The 22,089-nt window shown below is 44.5% G+C and overlaps 2 protein-coding genes across 2 annotated transcripts; one reads left to right on the forward strand and one right to left on the reverse strand.

The window, feature by feature from the left end:
- Window positions 1–862: 862 nt before the first annotated feature.
- VKORC1L1 (vitamin K epoxide reductase complex subunit 1 like 1) lies at window positions 863–15,863 on the reverse strand. The gene is made up of 3 exons (XM_048324204.1): window positions 15,651–15,863; window positions 5,662–5,771; window positions 863–4,995 (listed from the first exon to the last, which is right to left on the reverse strand). The coding sequence occupies exons 1-3, from the start codon at window positions 15,842–15,844 to the stop codon at window positions 4,769–4,771; spliced, it is 531 nt and encodes a 176-aa protein (XP_048180161.1). The 5' UTR covers window positions 15,845–15,863; the 3' UTR covers window positions 863–4,768.
- Window positions 15,864–19,086: 3,223 nt separating this feature from the next.
- CHCHD2 (coiled-coil-helix-coiled-coil-helix domain containing 2) lies at window positions 19,087–21,621 on the forward strand. Its single transcript, XM_048324205.1, has 4 exons — window positions 19,087–19,270; window positions 19,848–20,094; window positions 20,689–20,839; window positions 21,302–21,621. The coding sequence occupies exons 1-4, from the start codon at window positions 19,221–19,223 to the stop codon at window positions 21,310–21,312; spliced, it is 459 nt and encodes a 152-aa protein (XP_048180162.1). The 5' UTR covers window positions 19,087–19,220; the 3' UTR covers window positions 21,313–21,621.
- Window positions 21,622–22,089: the final 468 nt, after the last annotated feature.

The raw sequence follows: 22,089 nt of genomic DNA on the forward strand, positions 1-22,089 counted from the left end.
GAAGGGAAAAGAAAGAACACACTACAGCATTCCTCACACCGTGCTAGGCCTAGATTTTCTCTAGAACTAAACCCCCAGAATATAAAACTCTATGCACAGTAAAAAGACACTTGTTCAAACACACCATGGTGTAAACAATTACCATATTTAAGCCCACTAGCAGTGTTTGAAAGTCATTTCAACTTCTCCATCTCTAGACATCATCCTTTAAAAACTCATTTTCTTCCCCAATTTCAACAGACCTGACCAAAACGCAGATGAGGATTTGACATTGTTCACTCCTTACAAACCAGGGCTCAGCTCAGCCCCCCAAAATCTGAGCACACATTGGAGGGTTAATTCCTGCTTGTTCTCAACAGCTCAGTGCAATCACAAACCCAACCCTGCACAGCAGCTCCCTCCCCAAATCCAGGGACACATCCAGCAGTTCCCAGGTATTTTGTGGTCTGTGGGACTGGCTTTGAGTGGCCCCACAGACCCAATAAAGCAGAAAGTGATAAAAATCACAATGCTGGGGGATCTTTTTTGCTTAAAGAACTGTAAACAGTGAAAGCCTCAAGTCAATGCTGCTCAGCCTTTACACACAACGCTCAGCCAGACACAAAGCTGCAGGAATTCTACTGGGAAAACTGGGATCTGGGGGGGATCAAGTGCTTTAACTGTTCTACTGCTAAGCACACACAATGTCTTGGGGAAAAAAAACACACGACTTAGTACGATTTCTAGAAACAGAATTACAGTACTGACATTAAAAACAGTTTCTAAGGCTCAGACTGAGTCCAAAAAGGCCTCTGGTTGGGTTCATTCAAGCTCTTATGTTTGGACTGCATGAATGCAGCATAAGAATGATTGCAGCAAGACATCCACAGGTAATTCCTACATTTATTTTTGTTGTTTTGTTTTGTTTTTTATACCAAAAAAGTTATGTGCAACAAATAGAATTCGTACATATTTACATGTTTTTTTTACCTGTTAGCAAAATTGTATCCTAAACCTCCAATAGAGAATCTCTCAGCCTGTATTGAGAAAAGGAGCATCTGCCCAATGACTGCATTTTAAATGGGTGTTTGGAGTTTAAAGCACTGGGAATAAATAGTTGATGGAACATACTATACAGAACAAACACCTAATACTTAGGCCATGCTTAATACAGTTGTATGGTAACAGAATACTTCATCTTTTCTAGACCAGTTTAAACAACATTGGCAGAACCAAAGCCAGCCAATCTCTGACTTTAGCCCACATAAATTAGGAGCAGAGTGCTGCCTGAAGCACCTCACCAACCTCCTGGAACAACTGAGAGACTCTGTACAGCAGCAGATAAATGCAAACTACAGCATTCAGAAACCTCCTCACCAGAGATTTGTTATCACTTCAGATCTCAAAGGTGGTCAGGAATGTTTCATTGGGCTCAGTGTCACTAATGTTTTACAGGAAGAAACTTCCAAGAATATTCATTTCCTCCATGAGACTCAAATGCTTTGTTGGCCTTAAAGAGTAGCAAGTACCTTACAGTAAGAGGATTTCAGGAATGTTTAATTCCTAAGCAGGTTTTGGGATGAGGGTTTTTTTGCCTTTCCAGTCTGCCCCTCGCCATGAACTTCCAACTCAGAATATTCTGTGATCCCAAAGGAATTCTGGGATTCTGAGAGAGCCAAAGAGGGGCAGGAAGAGCCCACATTCAGAACCACTGTTTGGATACTGTGAATTTTATCCCCTCCATTCTAGTGAGTGTTGAAACCACAAGGAGGATCTCTGTAACACCCCCCTGTCCACTGCCAGCCCAAGTACCATTTACCTGCCTTTACCCAAACTCCTGCATCCTTGAGAATTTTTAGGATTTGCCTTTGGATTTGTAAGGGTGAAACCAGGATCAAGCACACATTTGCCACCACGTTTTGGCTGGGGTAGGCAGGGGGGCACAGCTGCACTCCTGATTTACATCACAACCCATTTTACTGGAAGAAAGATGCTGTTTCTATCACTGGGAGCAACAAGGAAAGAGTCCAAAGAACTGGAAGCAGAAAGGTCCAAATTTCTCCTGCTAAGATTATTCTGCCCTTTATTCAGGCCAACTGCATTTCTGAAGCACAAGAGAGAAATAGAAGAAATCAGGGCCATTTCTAGCAAATCACTTCCAGTAAAAAGTAACTGCAAGGAAAGCACACGAGACAAGAGAGTTTGCAATTAAGGATCCGATTTGCAAGTTCGTGCACAAGTGTAGCTGCAAATTCTCCCAGAGCCCGAGCTCCAGCTCCATTTGATCCCTACGTGCACACAAACAAGGACTGCAGACACCACTGCTGAAAATCTGGCCCTAAACATTTTTACTAAAACTGAATGAACAGACTATGCCCACACAAACAAGCACAAGACACAGTGAAGTTAAGTCAACACCAATACTTTCAGCTGATGGGGCTTTTTTTCCTCTTTTTTTCCCAAAAATTGGACCAAGTACTCACGGATTAGACTTGTCTCCATGGCTGCTTGCTCTGAGATAGGAGCAACTTTCAGGCAGCACATGTTCACCTCTTCCTCAGATGAAAAAAAAGATGCCTTTAGTGTAGATCACAGGAATGCATCAAAATAAAATCTATACAACACATTAAACACTGATACTGCCTCAAGGCTTGGGAGAGAACAAAGCCAAGCCTTGAGGGACCAATTCAACATCATTCATTCCCCTTGATATCAAAGCAGAAGGCATTTGAGAGACAGAACTAAACAGCAAGACAAGCTTTAACTATACTCTCGTCAATACAAAACTCATTTAATGAATTGTTGGCTAAAACTGTCAGACGAGGGACAAATCATTTAGTGTTACATGCAACAGATGTTACTCATACCACAGAACTCTATACAGAAAAGCAGTTTCCACCTACATCCTTGGTACAAACCAGAGAATTGCTTCAGTAGTAATTGAAATATTGTTTTTGTGAATTCAATCTCAAAACTCGCTTTGCTCAACGGAAACACTGCTCGTTTCACAGTCGAGTTTCTCCTTAGTGTTTAAAATCCACTTACAATGGAAGTGTCTCTCTGACATTCATGTTTGAGAAAGAAAATGCTAAAAGTAGTTAAATTAGTTCTTTAAATAAATGGGTATGCAGTTGGAATTCTTCATATTTCGAACTGACAAGGGCAAGAAGCAGCACAGCACCAATTACAGAAAGTAGCTGAACCCACACATCTCAGTGTCACACAGTCTGAAACACAAGTATTTCATTTTCCAAATCACATCGACCTTTTAAATTAAACTGAAAACAATACTGCTACCACTCCTCAGTCTAAAAACTAAAACCAGATCTCTTAATACTCTTCTATCCCCAGCAAGTTTGCTGGGAATTTTGTTTGTTCATTTTTAAAGCAAGGACACTTCTGCCTGCCAAGTTCAACACAAAGTATTTGGTTTAAGATTTGAAGACAGAAGGCACTTTTAACATTCAGCCTTAGAATACTGAGTGCAGAAACAACATGTACAATTTTGTTCCTTTTGTTTAAATCTGCAATTTAATTTTTTTCCCCCCCCAATTAGTTCTTAGAAAGAGCAATGATAGCACTATATCACATTTCATTTTCAGGAGCACATTGACTTACTTATCCCATTAAACAGGTTGCCCTTCCAAGAGATCTTATGTGTGTGTGTCAGGCCTAAAGTTCATTTCCCAATATAGCACAAACCAAAGATCCTGACCAAGATCAATTAAGGAACTGCTTTTTCAGTGCACTGCTTGGTTATCCTGCTCACTCAGTGGTTTCCACTGCAAATTGCAATTACTGCAGCATTCATAGAACATCAAACATTAGTAACACTGGCTGGCTGACCACAGCTTAAAATGAAACAGCTCTGCATGGAAATGGAGTCCTTTCAAAGAACACTTAATACACCAACCCCCAACCTGCAAATCAGCTTTTCATTGACCACATGAAGCTATTTTCGTTCTGTACAGAAATTAATGAGGTTGTCGTTTAATCAACATACTTCAGGTTTCAGCTTTAATTCCATTTTTGTTACTGGAGACAAAAAAAAAAAAAAAAAAGGAAAAAAAAACCAAGAAAAAATGGAACCAACCCCAAGCATCATTCTTGTGAAAGCACAACAGTGAGAGCAGCAACTCCATGTTCTTTAGAGGTCACTTCTTCCCTCGTGTCAGTCGACTCCGAGCTGAACCCTCTGACAGCTCCTAACCAAACCCATGGGACAGTGAGTTCTCCAGGGATGAAACCAAGAGTTCTAATTTTATTTACAGCATAAGTCCTAGTCAAATCTAAGTCCATCAGCTAAAAAAAAAGAAAAAAGAAAAAAAAGAAAAAAAGAAAAAAAAAAAATACACATACTGTAAACATGGCAACATTAAATATGGTGATGCTAGTCTAGAGTATTTCATTTCATGATCACATCTTGTTATACCTGAATTTATATACAGGATATTTTATAGCAAGTGTTACCCACTTCACAAGTGGAAGGGGAAGAGAGAGAGAGAGAGAGTCTAGGTTTTGCTGTGGCTAAAACTCCTTCAAAGTAAAGTTAAAGCTTGTCTTTGATTGTTATAGAGCTTTCTTTCATAACCACATTTAAACTGAAGATTAGCACAGAGAAATTATCTGGGGGCCCCTTGAAATTTATAATTCAAAATTTCCGTTATGATTCTCAGGGGGGGGTGGGGGGGAGATGGAAGTGTCTGATATGGAGAATAAAAAAATTACTGCAAAATAAACTTAATGGAAGTTGGGTCTTCAGACTGTCAGTCAAAAGTTCCAACAGGGGTTATTCCTGTTTGGGTTGGAGTTGCCTCTTCCAGGCCTCGTTCAAATAAACTAGTCGTTTGTAGTTGATGATAAAGAGAATGAAGTTCAGCAAATATGTGAGCACGCAGACAATGCAAAATTCCTTCAGCACGAAGTACAGAATGTATGCCAAGTACAGTGACCCTACTACAGACACTATGGAGGATGTCATGAGGATTAGAGCTGCTACTGCACTTGCTGTCATACCTGCAACAAGAGAGAGAAAGTTACTCATGCCTCTCCACACAGAGCAAAACTGAATTCAAACTCAGCCACTCAGCAACAGTTACACAGAACTCTGTTTAAAACACCACAGTTGAGAAGTGGATATTTGGAGGGGAGCATCTAAGGCTCTGTCTGACAGCCCTGTGATAAGGAGTGTGTGTAGTATGAACCATCCTCCTATTCCTGAGTTATAGGAAAATTATTGGTCAAGTTATTTCTGTCGAGATTAACAACTTTATAGCAAACCAGAGAGTTACCAATAAATAGATATACATTACATTTCATGCACTTTTTTGCCTGCTCTCTCCATTACTCCTGCAAAACCTGCTCATTCCATTTTTATTCCCTCTCTTTTCCACCATGCAATCCAATGCCAAATATACTGGAGTGAAAATACCAGCACAGAAACTGTCTTCACACTTGTATTATTAATAGCATATCAGGAGAAAATGCAATTACTCTTGATATCAGTTGGGTTTTTAAGCCCTTTGGACTCATGTATCATTAGAGTGGTGCTAAAAAAACCCAAGATATAAAATCGGAAGCATTTATCTGCTTTCTTGCAGATTGTGCAATGCATATGGGTCTCCTCCTTCATCACCACAGCCCTGCTTTATACTTTAGGCTCTGAAGTGAAAGAATACTTACCAAGTAGCATTTGTAGTATATAAAACACGAGGCCAAAAACACTGTTTGACTGATTTATTGCACTGTCCTTTCCAAAGATGGAACCCAAGAGACCGAATCCTCGACCCCATCTGTAAAACAGGGAAACTCATTAACTCTTATTTGGGCACCTATTGTTTTACACAAGATTTTCAGTTCAGAGCTGCTGGGAAAAGCAAAGGACACGCATCCTGCCATGAGCTGTGTGGAATTCTGGAAAACCAAGCAGCTTGCAACAGGGGGAGCACTGGGCACAGCTTTATCCCACACCTTGCTGAATAAAGCTGTTTGACACACCAAGAACTACCGAGTTCACACAGCTGCAATTTCACTGAACAGCACCTCTGCTTCCCAGGGCTGTAGTTTGGAGCTGTTTTGTCAAATAAACACCTCCTTCCCCCACTGACAGCTTTAGCAGCTCTCTGCATCACAGTAAATTGGACACAAGGTCACTACAAAGCCAAGGGAAGATGGTACAAGTGGTAAGGATTTGTTCCAGCTCTGCCAGAGCTCACCTCGGTGGATCAGAGCAGGAGAATCAGGACATAAATTTGTATCTCAGCTGCTCCTCAGTCTAACAGCTCAGGAGGAACCCAAATCTGTCAAGCACACAAGCTGAGGATGGCACCATCACAAGATCCCCAGCCCTCGTTTGTTGGAGCTCTTGCATACTGTGACACTTTGAACCAACACCTGAATCCACCACAAAGTGACTTTCAACTTTCTAGTGATAAGGCAGAAAGCAGCACAAGCCCTACAAAACTGCTGCTGCAGGAAGGAGGATGAAAGATTAAATTAGCAAATGTATTTGTGCCAGAAACCATTAATTCGATGCCCCAAGGCAGATCATGCCATTATTTGTAAAAGCAAAGTGACGACCCTATTTATTAGTGTTACTTGAAAAGATGAAGTTATTTTACTACTCCAGTTAACAGGTAATTTAACTCACAAGAGCACATTGGAATATCTGCCAGCAGATTTTTGGAGCACCAAGCCAAGCACCACACAATTGCTTCACATTAACCAGGTTAACTGAGCAAGGTAAAAAATGTGCCATTCCTCATTCTGCTGCAGCAGAAAACTCCAAGGAAAATGCAGTTTTCAGGAAGTTTCTTGTCCTAGAGGCAGTGGCCCTGCTGGACCAAGATACTGCTCAGGTTTGTCCCTGCACGTGGCAGGAAGGTTGCTGATGTAACTCACTACACCTGGGACCTGCCACTACCACATCACAAGCAGTCTTCTCACAGAAAGAGGTACTGCAATAAGGACAATTTAATATCATCTCCAAAATACTTTCTAGTCTCACAGCCATCTGTGCTAAACGCATTTAAACTCATAATTTTAATTGCAGACTAAGTCTGAATTCACTATTAATACTCTTGTGCTCTTCTCCCCAAGAAACCCAGCAGGTCCCAATTCCTAGAAAGCAGATTTACTGTATAAACAGTCAAAAATTAAACATACTTTCAGCTAGTTTGGTCTCAAATCTTTTAAAAGTGGAACTTCTGTGACAAAATTAAGCTTCAAGGCAGCACAGACAGTGCTTTTCCAAGGGACAGAGTCTCAGCATCCCAGAGCTGCCAGACATGGAGTTGCAGGGAAGAGCAGTGCAGAACTGCCTGGCTCCCTGCTCTCATCCCAGGACAACTCTGAGGCTATGGGATTACAAAGAATTACAAAGAATCTCAGTTATGACAAATTTTCCTCCCACACCTTGAATGCTATCTGGATTTTAAGTGAGAACTGTTAATTTTTTAGCCTTCCTTTGATAAGATGGTCACAGCACATGCAACAATTGTCTTGTGCTGTCCAATTTGCAAAGGCCAAATTAAAGAGCCACACAGATATATTAAAGGAATTATCATTTTTACATTTAATAGTCTATATTTATTTTTCTGTATTACTACATTTACAGATGCTTCAGCTTGCCATCCACAGGTTCAGTTTCTTGTTCTGGTCTCCAAGTGAGAATTCTTTGCAGGGTGACATTAAAGTGATTTGAACACACTCAGGCTTTCCTGCACAACCCAAACTGTGCAAAGGTTCAGCATCATCCTAACTCCAAATAACTGCGGGATGCTGAATCTCTCCCCTGTGTGAGTGCTCTCACCTCTGATGCTCAGCACATCCTGTGGTGTCTGAGAGCAAACTCGAGCTTAAAATATCAGAAATTTCCTTTTACAGAAGCTGACCCTGCAGTTATTCTGCAAGAGAATAAAATGTTGCTGGTGGAAGGATAACGAGTTCCAGCCCTTCCTGAGAGTCAGAGTCCCGGAGTGATCTGTGCAGAGCTGCAAGGTCAGAGCACAGGGAAAGCTTTTTCCACATGCAAGAGTTCATTAAGTGTCTTGTTGGCCTTGTAGCAGCTTTGAGGACATCAAGTATTAAATTTCAGCCCATGCAGTCCAGGTCTAATCTCACATCTTATTCCACACACTTGGAGACAGCTAAGCAACTTGGGGTTTAACATGGAGCACTCTTCCCCAGCCTTATAAGGTTTGGAGTGGGAGCAAGTGTTCTGCATCAAACTGAAAAGCAAAGTATTTAAACTTGATATATTTACTTTGTATACTCCCTTTCCCATCTCATTTCCCTACTGAAAAGTCTAAATCGTGTCCTAATTTTATTAAGGTTGTAAAACCCACAATGAACCAGGAACTTTTGCAAGTGGAGGAAGGATAAACAGTGAGTAGATAATGTTCCTTTTCACACCCAACTCAGGTGTGAATTGCCTGATTTATGAGAACTTTGAAAGTCTAAAATAATATGGCAAACAAATAGCAAGAATAAAGTCCTAACAGCACGATAAGCTTCAAAAAATAAACACAGAAGTCTTTCATGTAATCTGCCTTTTACAAAAAAACCTAATTTACAAGAAGTGTTATTAACTCGCATCAATTTTTTTTTGGATACAGAATGCTAAACAAAACGACCTGCAGTAATTACAGAGCTGCTTGCACAGCAAGATAAAAGCACAGCCCAATTTCACCAAGTTTTTCCTGGTACTGACTGGTGGCTCCCATCTCTGAGGATCAGGAGTTCCGCGCTGAGATCCAGGTCGAAGTCACTCGAGGTGACTCAGAGCACTCTTGACAAACACACAGCCAAACCCACTTTCACCACACCCAAGTTTCACTCCTATTAAAAAATAAAAAGCAATCTGAACTAACTACAAGGAACAGACCTTTAAGACATCTTTGTAACTTAATTTCCCTCCCTATCTGCATGTACAACTCTGAATGTTCTTTAAAAAGTTAAATAATGATTCAAGAAATAAAGTGTTTCATCTACTTTCCCAACATCTAAAATGGAGCACTACAGTGATTTTTCAGTCCAATGTGCACTATCTTATTTTAAGTTATTATCCACCCTCTAAACAATGCCCCTTTTGGTTTGAGGTACTTCTCAAAGCTCAGCACTGTTGCATTTTTAGAAGTTTAAAGCAGTATTTGTGTGCAATTGCTACTTCTTAACAGGAAGAATAAAAGAACTGAGGTCACTGTAATCCACAAGTGACAGACCTCCAATAAAATCTTACACTTTTAAATAATTTAAAACTCTTTTGCACAATTATGAACATCCTCTGTGTTCCAGAGCAGCATATTAGGGGACACACTTGAAACATTTTAGCATAATTTAGCAGAGAAAATGCTAAAAGGGAACACAAGAACCTCATTTAGTCCCCCAGCATCTCAAGTATTTTAGAAGACAAGCAAACAACCTTCCAGTTTAACAAGTTAAAAGCTATGAGTTATCAGCATTGGCTCAAAAAGCAGCAGAATTCCAAGCCTGCCAAACACACCAAGTCAAACAAACAAAACAAAAAGTGTCTATTTAGCCAGGAGCTGGATTAGTGTCCCATGCAGTCCCGGTAAGAAATGCTGGAGTGTTTTTGTAGCCAAGCCCCAGCTCTGACAGTTACCTGCAGATGTTTTAAACAGTTTTGCCACAGACATCATTCCCCGAGATGCTTTCCTTGGCCTCCCACTAAGGATCAGCTTAAACTTCTGAACTGGGGTTTCACCTGCACCAACACTTGGCAGCCACCCCTGAAGCCTTCCAGGATGGACCAGATGCTTTGTGAGCACTTTTGACCTCAACAACCACCCCTGGTGATGATCAGAACCACATCCCCTCAATTTCACCTGGTAACCCCCTTAGTTTTTATGCCCAGAACTGAACTAACACCTGGAAATTCATTTGAACATGGAAAGAACTGTACTGGATGAGGGCAGGCCCAGCAGCAGATGCCTTGAACAAAGCACACAATTCCCAGGTCACATTCCAGTGTCCTTAAGGAATGTTAGAAAATTCAATCAAATCCTTCAGGGAACCAGATTATTCCAAGGCATGTCTGATCCAACATCTCTGCATTTGTGCAGCAGCAGCTTTGCCAACACAATTCTCTCTCTCAGGTGTTGGGTTTGGTGCAATGAAAAGGGCAAACAATTTAAAAAATTCTGTACTCAGAAAACTGCAAGAAAAGAACTCAAGTTAGGGGTTTTTTTTGGGTAGCAGGAGGTTACTAAAAGCCTCTCATTTCAGGATTATTTATCATCCCATGAGCATTATTTTGTTATCAACAGCAAGAACCCCTTACCACTTTGTAACCCCAAGGAAACAATAAATCTGATTTTCTAAAAAGAAAAAAAAGGCTTCACTTGACAAGTGATGTGCACATTTCCTTAAGCACCACTGGACTCCTGAGATAAGTTCTGGACCAGAGTGAAAGTTCTCAGAGGGGAGCAGAGCTCACACCCTGCTTTCAGTGAAAAGCTCATATAAAGGTCAAAAGATCTGGAGCATGTTAAGAAACTTTGGTTGCAACTTCTTTCCAGCTTCACTAGAGGATTTTGGATTAAACCTAATTGATGGTTTCAAGGCCATTCAAACAGTTTTAATAAATGAAGTAAAAGCCTTCAATTAGAAGCCACAAGAAAGAAGATTAAAAATTGCCATTTGTAAATCTGCCAGGAGTGCTCCAAAATGTTGATACACTTAATTTCACGTTGAAATCTATCAGCAGTATTTAGCATAACCAAATGAGATTTTGTTCTATATATCCTCCAGCTCTACTTCAGAAACAGTCTGTGAAAAATCTGTGTCTAGATCAGCAAAATCTTAAGCAGACAGTGGATAATTATTTCATAGCAGCATTTACAGAGGCACTGGCTATTCAAGCTACAAGCCAACAGCACTGATTCCTTCTACATAATCTTTTCTATTAAGCTACCATAAAGGAAGCCCAAGTTTGAATTAAAGGCACTTTGTTAAATTTACTTTGCACCAGGCAAAAGAATTCTTAGCCCTATTGCAAATTCCAGACAAGCTGGAAATTATATATATATGAAAAGCAAAAATAAACATGTTTGTGTGAGCACTGTAAGGATGGAAAATAAGATTCCCATAGCAAGGGCACTGCTGTGTATTGTAAAAGATGTGCCTCAGTCACTAAGGGTTGTACCAGTATTAAATCATCCAATTTCTACTAGAAAGATGGGGGAAAAAACCCCACTTGAGTTATCAGCTTCTGCCGCTTTAAGAGCAACTTTAAAACTCAAAGCTGGTTTCTACCAGCATTCCTGAAACACCTTCCCTCTGCTGCACATGGAATAAGCTCTGAATCCTCCCTGCCCACACCCTAAGCCTCTGCTCCCTGCCTCCCCATGCTGTGCCAGTCCTGGCTCCTGTTTGCACAGTGCCAGCCCAGCTGGGGACAAGGGACAGAGAACCTTGGCTCCCAGGGCAGGGTGTCCCTTCAGCAGAGGAGTGACTGTGGGTCTCCCTCCCTTCCCCTGTGGCGCTGAATTTGTCTCCTCCAATTTCTCCCTGCCCAATTCCAAACCAGAGATCTTCCAAGCTTCCCTCAGACAGCAAACCCAGTGAATCCGGAATCACTGAAGAAGCCCTGTTACACCTCCTAACACCTTGTATCAGTCACTAACACTGGCAGCTGAAAACCTCAAACATATCTGAATATTTATCTGCAGGTACAGCAATAAAAAAAATCCTGGGATATCAGGAATTTATTATTATTAATATAAATGATAACTGCTACATAGTGTTCTTCACCTGGAATTAAGCAAACTTGACAGACAAGTTTACAGAACTGCTCCACAACAGAGCTCAGTGGGAACCTGGTTAAACATCAGGTTAGGGAGGTCTGGGAAGTTTTCTCCATGTGCCATTTCCTTGGACAATGGGGTTGTTCTTGTCAACTTGATAAAGATGCACCAGAACAGCTCTAGCAAGGTGTGCTCTGTGAAAAACCAGCACGGGGCAGTTTTACCCGCAGTTCTTAGAGCAATTCACACCCACTCTGCAGAGGAATGAGCTCTACACCAGCACAATCTCCACAGCTCTGACGGCAAAGCAAGCAAACAGAACACGAGAGGTGTAAATTCACTGTTTAAAGTGATTTCTGAATGTGAGCAGAACCACACAATAATGCTACACCTGTCACAGGCCACCCTTTCAGACCTGCCCACAACACACATCAAATGTAACAGGCATTTTCAGGAACTACCAGGTGAGTATTTTGGTGCATCCACTAGAAAACACAAGGTGGACAGGCAGCTTGTCTTGAGGAAGGTGTCCCTGCCCATGGCACGGGAGCTGGAACAAGATGAACTTGAAGGTCCCTTCCAACCCAAACCATTCTGTCACATCAGACTTCTTCAGAACTTTTCAGAGTGCCTCAAACACAAGACACCAATCCAAGACCTTGCCCACGAGCATAAAGTTCACAACAGGGAATTCCTAAAATATCAATTCCATCCAGATTCTCAAAATGCTATTTTGACTCTAGAACTACTTCAACAATCAGCTAAAGATCAATATTGACTATTGCCAAACCTCTTCACTGACGCAGCTGCAAATATTGCTACAGATATACACGACACGTGCCCTTTGCTCGTCTGTGCTGCTGTCTTGAGGCTCTGTCACAGTGGGTACAGCATTAATTAATGCATGCCAGGCTACAAAACCTCCTTCAAAACCACTAATTTGCCCTGCAGGAACCTCCAATTCACCAAGACAGAAAGCAGAAATGTATTAGAAGACCCCAAAAGCTCTCAGAGCATGCAAAAGACCAAAGCCAAAGGCTCTGGGTCTCTGCATTACTACTTAAAGGTTACATTTTATTTCAAGCTGTAGCATGACCTGTATGACTTGAAATGTGTTTTATTACTTTAATTCCCTCTGTGAAACTACAGCAAGACCAAAAATATTTTTCAGGAACTGCTATTAGTCTGTTTCATTATAAATAAAGCCATTCTTGCCACTTAATTATTCTCAAATATAAGACAGCAATTAATTTCAAATAAATGCAGCCACTGCCAAAGGAAATGTTAGGTATTGCCCTAACACCTGCCCTTATTAGCCACTCCTTAACAGTTTTTATTTTTAAACTATTTCATGAACTTTCTCCTTGATAAAAACTTGAAATATGCTGACCATTCATGTTTTGGGTAAGGGATACTGGGAAGGTATCTCTCCAACATAATCTTCTGCATGAGTCAGGCTCTGATAGGAGATTTTCTGTGCTCCTCCCTCTGCATGCTGGCAGTCTTTACATTTCTGTTCTTCTTTTTGTGCCAATCCCAGATCTGGCTTAAAAGCAAGACTTGGAAATACCAACAGCTGGTGAAAAAAACTCCGCCCAAAATACCAGAAAGTCAGCTCAGGAAGGAATAAATGGATTTATTCTAATTATTCTATGCATTTAAAATTAATCCTACCAGCATTAAGTGCTTTTTAAAGTTCAGCCCACTCTTGGAGTCAAAACTCAAGATGTGAAGATTGTAACATTCCAATTCCATCAGCAAATCCAGCTTAAATAAAAAGTCACACAATCCAATGAACCATCTAAAAGCCAAGGTAGAAACAGAAGTTTCTCACCCAGTTAACTCTGCAGAGTTAACTGTAATAATTAGCTAATCAATTAATTTCTGATTGTCAGTGTGACAGCTTAATGAGCAAAGAAAAGTGAAAGTTAAATCTGAAAAAGCTGGAACACAAGATTGAAACTCTACTACCCCAGTGGAATCTAAAGTGTGGTTAAAAGTTCCTTTCAGAAATCAAGTTCCTGAGAAACTTTGGAGATGTGGAAACAAAGAACATTCACTTGGAGAAAGTGAGAGAGAATGATGGATGGGGAGCTGTGGCAACATGGAAAATAAGATTAATTTATTTCCAAGTTTAATGCCTTGCCCTCCGGCCTTACTTTTAAAGCAAAACTCCCCCTCTGTGTCCTGCACAGCCTGGAAAGCAAATTCTTCTCCAAATATGGCTTCACTGAACAGAACTTGCACGTTCCTTTACCACAAACTCCTTTTACCACCTGCTCCAATGATCACGAGCTCTCCTGGCATTTGCAATGCTTCACTCCAGGCATGATTCTCCTAGCAACTGCTGGGAGATTTTAGTGCATTTTATCCCTAACTCTTCACATTATCATATAGAATTCCTACAGTAAAGGATTTCCAGGTCTTACTCAACGTGTCAGCTGCAGCATTGCTAATGAATGCTGCAATTACTGAGCATGATTCCATAATTAGAAATAATTCCAATTATATCTTTAGGTGATCTTCTCCCCAGCCTTCAGTAAACACAGGTCGAAACTGTGACATCAAGTTCCCTGTCACAACAGCAGCACCTGTGCAACATCAAAAAGCTGTTGGAGGACCAATTCTATACAAAACCAGGCTACTCAATACTTAAATCTCTGTTATTCTCTTTTTACCCCTGTATGTGTAATCAAAGTTAAATTACTCATAAGACTCACGTGGTTTAATCTCAATAGTCTAAGCACAATTTAATTTATATCATTTTAATTTATCTGGTGAGTTTATTGAAGTCTCCTCCTTAGTTAGATCCAAACTTTGCATTTCAGGACACTCCCCAACCAGAGATATGAACAAGCACCTTCACAAACTAAAGATGACCTGAGACAGACAGAAAAGCAGAGTTAAAGCCTTCACTCAATCACAATATCAGGTGGCCAGAGATACAGATCTCTGTCACATAATCCCACTTCTATCAGCACAGAAGAGGTTTTAAGAATAAGAGTTCCCTGGATGTTTTGCCTCAACAATTTCACAGCCAGAGTATGGGAACATTCTCTCAAACTGCCTTGTTATGATGATACAGCAAGTACCTCTATAAAAACTGTTACAGCTTTTGCACAGGTTGCAGTGAGAGGGGGAAAAAGTAAATCTCAAGTACTCATTCAGCTGAAGACACTAACATGATAATAACAAAATTCTCCTTAAAAAAAAAAAAGAAAGCATTCAATACATAGACTTGCTCAATAACCAAATTTATACACTGACTCTCCTAACAGAAATAAAAGCCCTTGGCCTTTAGAAAACAACTGCTAAACTGGCTGGATGTCTGCAAAGTAAGTCAGGATTTGGACTGGGCTTTTGCTGCAGAGGCATCCAAGCCTCCCTTGAATGAAGCACTTCCTCTGTATCACAAAAGCATCTCCTGTGCTGCCAGGAGACATCCCAGTGAAAACACAATACAAATACTGCAATTAAAACTAACAAAGCACACCACCTGCAACTGGACTTGTTTATGTTATCCATAACCACTACTCACAGCGACAGCACTTCACTCTAAGGAGCCTTTACCACTAAAACGCCTGTCACTCCACCTAATTACCATTGATTACAACACAGCAATTGCGGGTGCCTCACCCTCCAGCCCGCAGTGATCCCGAAAAACCCCGCTCCCACAGCGGCCCTGCAGCGATGGGGCTGCCCCAAACCGGGAGCGCTGACCCCCGCCCCAGACTGCCCCGACCCCTCCGTGCCCCCGCCCGGCCCGCAGCCCCTTCGAGCACCGCCCCGGGCCCCCAGCACCCCCCGAGAACCGGAGGCAGCGCTCCGGCTCCCGTCCCCACCGCTCCCGCAGCCCTCAGCCCCTTCCCCCCGCGGGGGCGGCGGCGGCTCCCACCCGCGCCTCACCTGGAGGTGATGGCGGCGGAGCAGCGCACCCGCTCGCTGAGGTCGCACAGGGCCTGGTAGTGGCTGTCGCGGCCCTTTTCGCGCTCCAGGTGGCAGGCGTACAGGGAGAGCAGGATGCCGGCGGCGCACACGGCGGACCGCGCCACCCGCTCCCAGCGCGGCACCGACACCCGCAGCAGGACGGGCGCCGCCATCTTGCCCCGTCCCTCCGCCTCAGCCCGCGACGCGCGCCCAGCGCCGGCCCGCCCCGCGCACGCGCACGCTCCCCTCATTGGCCCGCCGCGCACGCGCGCGCGCCCCTCATTGGCCGGGCGGGCGGGCGCGCCGCAGCCCCCTCCCCCCCCGCCGTGGCCCCGCCCCCCCGGCCGCTCGCGCCGGACGTGGCGCCTCGCGACAACGTCACGTCAGGCCTGGGCGGGGGAGGGGCGTGGCGTAGCGCCCCCTGGCGGCCGCCGGGAGGCCCGGCAGAGTCCCCTCACGCCCCCGCCCCGCCTGATTCCAGCCGGAAAATGGGCTTTTCCTCACGTTTTTTTTCCCTCAGATCTGGGACGCGGGAGAAACTGGGCAGTTCCGGAAAATGCGAAAAAAAAAAAAAAAAAAAAAAAAGAATCTTAGCGGCTGACCTGAGCCTCGGGGATGATGTGTCACTTCACCGGAGCTAAGGTGATGTGAGCCTCAGCCCCGTTCTCCAGGTGTTTTTCCGTGATTTTTGGACAGAATGAGCCGAACTCCCGCATCCTGCAGACACAGAGAGCCCATCTGGTGTGCAGAGGGCCTGTTACACTCCCCAAAGTTCAGCACGAGATGTCCTGGGGTGTGCAATTTGGATAAACGATACAAGACGCGTATCAGAAGTTTGTTTTTCCTAGCGCACACCACAGCCTGGTGCTCCACTTGGCTCGGGAACAGCTGCTGATGGATTCCCCCAGGGCTCGGGAGATTACGCCTTGCACTTGAGCAATGGGATTTCATTACTTGTTTCCCAGATCTGGGATCGCATTCCGTCACTCTGGGTCACAATAAAAATGGACACAACGCAAAATCAGGGCTGGATCTTCTCTCTTTCACAGAAGAAGCATCGACACCTGCCTGGTGCTTAAAGAATCACTTAATCCCTGTGGTGTACCCACACAAAAGTCATGGCAGCTGGAAAAAAAACAATCTTTGTTCGCTGTAAACATCACCACAACCACTGTTATTGCTGATTTTCGGGATGGCCACCGGCTACTCGTTCTCTTGCCCTTCCCAAAATCCTTGTGCGTTGTGGGCATCAGCAGATGCGAGGGTGAGCCGGTACAAAAGGGAGCTCTGGAGTCTTCCCAAGGAAAGCAGGAGAACAAAGCACAATGGCAGCATTCATCCCGCCGGCAGTGCCATCCTGCCCTCATTGTTCTGCAAAACAAAACAAATCTAAGAGAGACGCGGCGGCAAAATGACTTCAAGCGTCAAGAATCCCTCTGCCAGCAAAAGAAAAAAAAAAAAAAAAAGAAAAAAGAGAAAAGGGAAAATTGAAAACTATTAATTAAAAAGCACTTAGAAAAGCACTCATTAAGAAACGAGTTGCTTGAACTCTAGAAAAGCGAAATTATAACTCCTGCTTTCTATGCCGTGATTTGCTTTCAGTGGGAACAAGGGACAATGGGAAAGGAGTGGAGATGACCGAGATGGAAGAGGGTGACCAAAAAAGAAATAACAGATGTACTAAAGCACGAGGAAAAGAAAGCACCCTCTCCCATACATTTATAGCCCGGCCCTTAAATAAGATGAGGTTTAGTCAAAGCTTTTCTTTTTGATAAAGCGAATGGACACGTGCGATGTGTGTCCCTGGAAGCAGCAGCGGTGGAGGAGCAGGGCTGAGCTCTGCCCTGCCAAACTCCGGAGCCATCTGTGGGCATTCCGGGCCAACCGCAGGGGAGAAGGTGCCAGCTCTGCAGTGAATTACTGCCTGTCTGGAGTGCTCCACTCATAAAGCTTCGCAAAAATCCCAAACCGGGGGAGCGGCCAAGATGGAGAGAGGCCAAGAACCAGGGAGAAGAAGCTCTGAGAGACGAGCTCCTGCAGCAAGACCAGCAGTGTGAGCTGATGCAGATGTCCCTGTTCTGAACGTGATTTATCATTTATATTTCTCTCCTAATAACTCTCACATCAGCAACTGCTTTTCTGAGCTGTACTTCTGCTCTATAAACTCACAATATTAGCACTTCTTTCACAACAGTTACATCCCCTGATGTAAAAGATGTTGAAATGCCTGGTCTTTCACCTCCTTTGTAAGTGAAGAAACTGTGAACAAGCAATTTTTTTGTCATGAATTATCCCAACTGTTGACTGTGGTGTCCCATATTATTGCTGCTGTGTATAGAAACAGCTTGATTAATACAAGAGTTAATAAATTCATTAAAAAATTCATTTCTCCAAGTAGACAGTGTCTCTAAAGCAAGGAGACAGCCCCTGGATGGGGATGAGGGGGCAGGAGGGACCCTTGCTTCTTTTTGGGGTGAAAATCGCAGAATCACAGAATGGTTGGGGTTGGAAGGGACTTCTGGAGATCATCCAAGGCAGGGTCACCTGGAGCAGGTGGCACAGGAACACATCCAGGTGGGTTTGGAATGTCTCCAGAGAGGGACACTGCCGGTTCCAGAGCTCTTTCTCCTCAACGTAAAGTTCTTTCTCGAGGTGAAACTTGTTGTGTTTTAGTTTATGGCCATTACTCCTCGTCCTGTTGCTGGGCATCACCAAAAGGAATCTGGGATCGTCCTCTGGCACCCCTTGGAGATATTTCTATGGAATGATGGGATCCCCCCTCAGCCCTCTCTGCCCCAGACTGAAATCTAAAATGTGAAACTCCGCTGAAAGGCTCAATTCCGAAGGCCTTCTGGAGGCTCCTTCTCCACAGAGAACATTTCTCTGAAGGCTGGAACACTTTCATTGCGATTTAGGTGTTTATTTTGACTAAAAGTCCCACACAGACTGGGGTCTATCGCGATTTGGGTGTTTATTGTGACTGAGGATCCTACAAGGGCGAGTTTATCGCGATTTAGGTGTTTATTGCGACCGAGAACCCTGCACGTGCGTATTTATCCCAATTTAGGGGTTTATTGTGGCTGAAGGTGCCGCAGACGCAGGTTGATCGCTATTTATTGTGACCGATGGCTCCCCAGGCGCGGGCTTAACCGCAGTTTAGGTGCTTATTTATTTACCGTTTATTTATTCTAGGTGCTTATTTACTTACAGTTTATTTATTGTAGGTGCTTATTTACTTACAGTTTATTTATTGTAGGTGTTTATTTATTTACAGTTTATTTATTATAGGTGTTTATTTATTTACCGTTTATTTATTGTAGGTATTTATTTATTCACACCGCGGCGCCTCAGGCGGGCGGAGGGGGCGGGGCCTCCGCACAAGCCCCGCCCCGCGCGCGGCGTCCCGGAAGTGACGCAGCGCGCGGTGACCTTCAGAGGCGGCGGGCGGGTGTCGGGTCGGGCCGTGCCTCTCGGCGCTTCCTCCGCTTCTCTCCGCGCCGCTCGCTGATTCCTCCCGCTCCCCTCTGCGCCGCTCCGCTCCCCGCCGCCATGCCCAGGGGCAGCCGCAGCCGCACGTCCCGCGTGGCGCCCCCCGCCAGGTGAGGGCCGCCGGAGCCCCCTTGCTTTCCTCTCCTTCCTCTCGCCCCCGCGCAGGCCGCGGCGGCCTGGCCGCCATTGTGCGGGCGGGTGACGCACTGGGGTGGTGGCAGTGCCCGGCTGGTTTGAACTGAGGTGGCTTTGGGTTAGTTGGACGGCTGGGGGGGACGGAAGTGTGGCTGCTCGGCTGCAGGGCCTGGACATCAACGCCTTGTTAATCAACCGCTTTTGGGTCGTATTTTATTTTTCCCCAAATAGTACAGCCCTATGCGAGCTGGGGAATGGCCAGGCTTTAAAACAGGCGGAAAGAAGCGTGTAATCCTGACCCTGTCTTGCATAAGCCGCTCCCCAGAACACGGAGTTCATGCATTCAGAGTGTAGCAGGGGTGTGTGTAATCCCAGCGTGATCCTTGGGGCCACGAGTTGCACTGGCGGTCCCTGTGTGTCCCTCCCAGCTCGGGACATTCTGTGCTGGAACGGTGAACTCCTGGCCCTGCAGCCACGTGGCTCCTGCCCGGCGTGGTTTGGATTGACGATGATGATGATGATGAAGTGAGGTTTTTCTTTGTGTCATTGCAGCCGGGCACCCCCGATGAGAGCCGCGTCTCCATCGCCGGCTCCTCGGGCCTCTGTCCCCGCAGCGGCTCCGCCTTCTGCCGTGGCGGCCCCAGCGCCGAGGCAGCCGGGACTGATGGCCCAGATGGCCACCACTGCTGCCGGGGTGGCCGTGGGCTCGGCCGTGGGACACACCATCGGGCACGCCATCACCGGAGGATTTAGTGGAGGGGGCAGCTCCGAAGCTGCCAGGCCTGATATCACTTACCAGGTGAGGGGAAGCACAGCTGGACACTGACTGATGGGCACAGTTGATTTGGAAGATCAGTTCCACGTGGGCTGAGGGAGTTGCTAGAGCCTTAAACACCACATGAATCATAGCTGGGGTACTTAAAGTCTTTATATAGTCTATAGACTATATATATATATATAAATAAAACCATATATAGTCTGTAGCTACAGACTGACTCTCCAAGGTAACTCACCATGAGTAATCTTAAAAAGAGTTCAGAGGGATTCAAGAGTGATTCGTGCTGGTGGCAGGATATCAGTGTTATTTTCTACTGTATTATTCCTCTGATTCAGGCAAGACTTCCATGTTCCAGGTCTGATGTTGGTGAGACCTTTGATACACTCAGAGTTACCTGAGTGTATCAAAACCACTCAAGTGTTTGTAACTTCAAAAACTGCTCGGAATGTGGCATTCCACTCCTGGAAAGTTACTTTGTTTTTCAGCCCTTTACTTGTTTTCCATTTAAAAATCATGAAGATTTTGACTAAAATGCAGGAAAGACATCTCGGCAAGCAGTGTGGGGGTGGTTTGGCTTCATTGGAAGGGTCCTTACAGAGCTGTTTGGTTTTTCAGGAGCCCCAGGCTGCTCAGGCTGCCCAGCAGCAGCAGTATGCTCCTTGCCAGTACGAGATTAAACAATTCCTGGAGTGTGCTCAGAACCAGACTGACCTCAAGCTGTGCGAGGGCTTCAGTGAGGTGCTCAAGCAGTGCAGGGTTGCCAATGGTAAGTACACAGTGCTGACAGGCAACTGTTACATGGGATAATTGGTAAAATTATCATGGAATGATGTCCTGGGGTTTTGATCCATCTGGTGAAGGGTGGGGAGTGATGAAGGTGCTCTGAAGTCAGGTAAAGCAGCTGCTGTTCTGTTGGGCTTCATGCTGGAGGTGATGGGGTGGAGAGAGGGTGAACTCCTGATGCTTTTGTGCTGGTGCATGGATTGAAGATGACTGGAAAAGTGGCAGCAGCACATTTGGGGAATTAGCAGAGCTGTAAGGACAACAAAACCATCCTGTCCTGGAAGGAAGGAGGTGGCTGTGCACCAGTGCTGATGTCTGCAGCTCAGCATATCCCAGAAAATGCATGAGGGAAGGGGGGAACACCCTGACAAATCTGTCTTATGGCAAGGAAAACCACCTTTCCATTCAAGGATCCAGAACTTACTGAGAACTCCTTTCCTTTCAGGTTTGGCCTAAGCCTGCTTGAGGCTGCTGAAGATCATCTTGCAAGAACTGACCTACGAATGAAAACAAAAAGCTTCAGTAATAAAATTTAAAGCTGTCTGGTATCTTGGTAGTCCATATATTCACACTCTCATCCCTGTGGCTTGACTTCTGCCATAGCTGCCTCCAATGTGATACAACTTCACAGCCGCAATTTAATTTAGCACAAAATGGAAGAGTGAATAATAAAGCAGAATGAGCGAACGAGGGTTTAACTGATTTTGCTGATTGTTGTGTTGAATGTGTGTAATGTGGTCTATAAATAAACTTCTCTCTCTAGAAGTCCCTTGCTTTAGTTGAGTGCTGGAGTTGAGCTTAAAGGGTGAGGAGGTGAGAATTGATTTTGGCAGGGTGTTTTGCAGCTCTTTCATCCTGTGATGGGGCTGAACCCTGAGAGGATGGTCCTGTGGCCTTTCCCTCCTTCCTGGCTCAGGCAGGTGACAAAGCCACTGCTGCTACATGAAAATAATAATCACTATTTAAAAAGTATTTACTGATGCAAAGTGCAAACCCTCCTTTTTCCATCGGAGGGAGCAGCCACATCGTGCCTTGCTGAAATCCTTGGGGCTGATAGAGTAAACACCCTCCTGGACATCACTGGAAAAGCCTGGATAAGCTGTGCCCCCACCAGGAAGGGTGGTGGGGAATAACCCTGCTCTGAAAAGCGCAATTCCTGTTAAAAATGCTTTCCTAGCTTGACCTGTTTTTCCTGAAGTGCTGTTCTGCTGTTGGATGTTCTGCCTGTTCCTA

This window comes from Corvus hawaiiensis, chromosome 20, assembly GCF_020740725.1.
Source record: "Corvus hawaiiensis isolate bCorHaw1 chromosome 20, bCorHaw1.pri.cur, whole genome shotgun sequence".
Taxonomy (NCBI): domain Eukaryota; kingdom Metazoa; phylum Chordata; class Aves; order Passeriformes; family Corvidae; genus Corvus; species Corvus hawaiiensis.

Excerpts from the sequence above, each read along its gene's own strand:
- VKORC1L1 (XM_048324204.1), bottom strand. The coding sequence starts at position 15,844 with ATGGCGGCGCCCGTCCTGCTGCGGGTGTCGGTGCCGCGCTGGGAGCGG. Across the intron at positions 5,772-15,650 it reads TCCGCCGCCATCACCTCCAG|ATGGGGTCGAGGATTCGGTC; the intron begins GTGAGGCGCGGG and ends CCTGTTTTACAG. Across the intron at positions 4,996-5,661 it reads TATACTACAAATGCTACTTG|GTATGACAGCAAGTGCAGTA; the intron begins GTAAGTATTCTT and ends CTCTTGTTGCAG.
- CHCHD2 (XM_048324205.1), top strand. The coding sequence starts at position 19,221 with ATGCCCAGGGGCAGCCGCAGCCGCACGTCCCGCGTGGCGCCCCCCGCC. Across the intron at positions 19,271-19,847 it reads CGCGTGGCGCCCCCCGCCAG|CCGGGCACCCCCGATGAGAG; the intron begins GTGAGGGCCGCC and ends GTGTCATTGCAG. Across the intron at positions 20,095-20,688 it reads GGCCTGATATCACTTACCAG|GAGCCCCAGGCTGCTCAGGC; the intron begins GTGAGGGGAAGC and ends TTGGTTTTTCAG.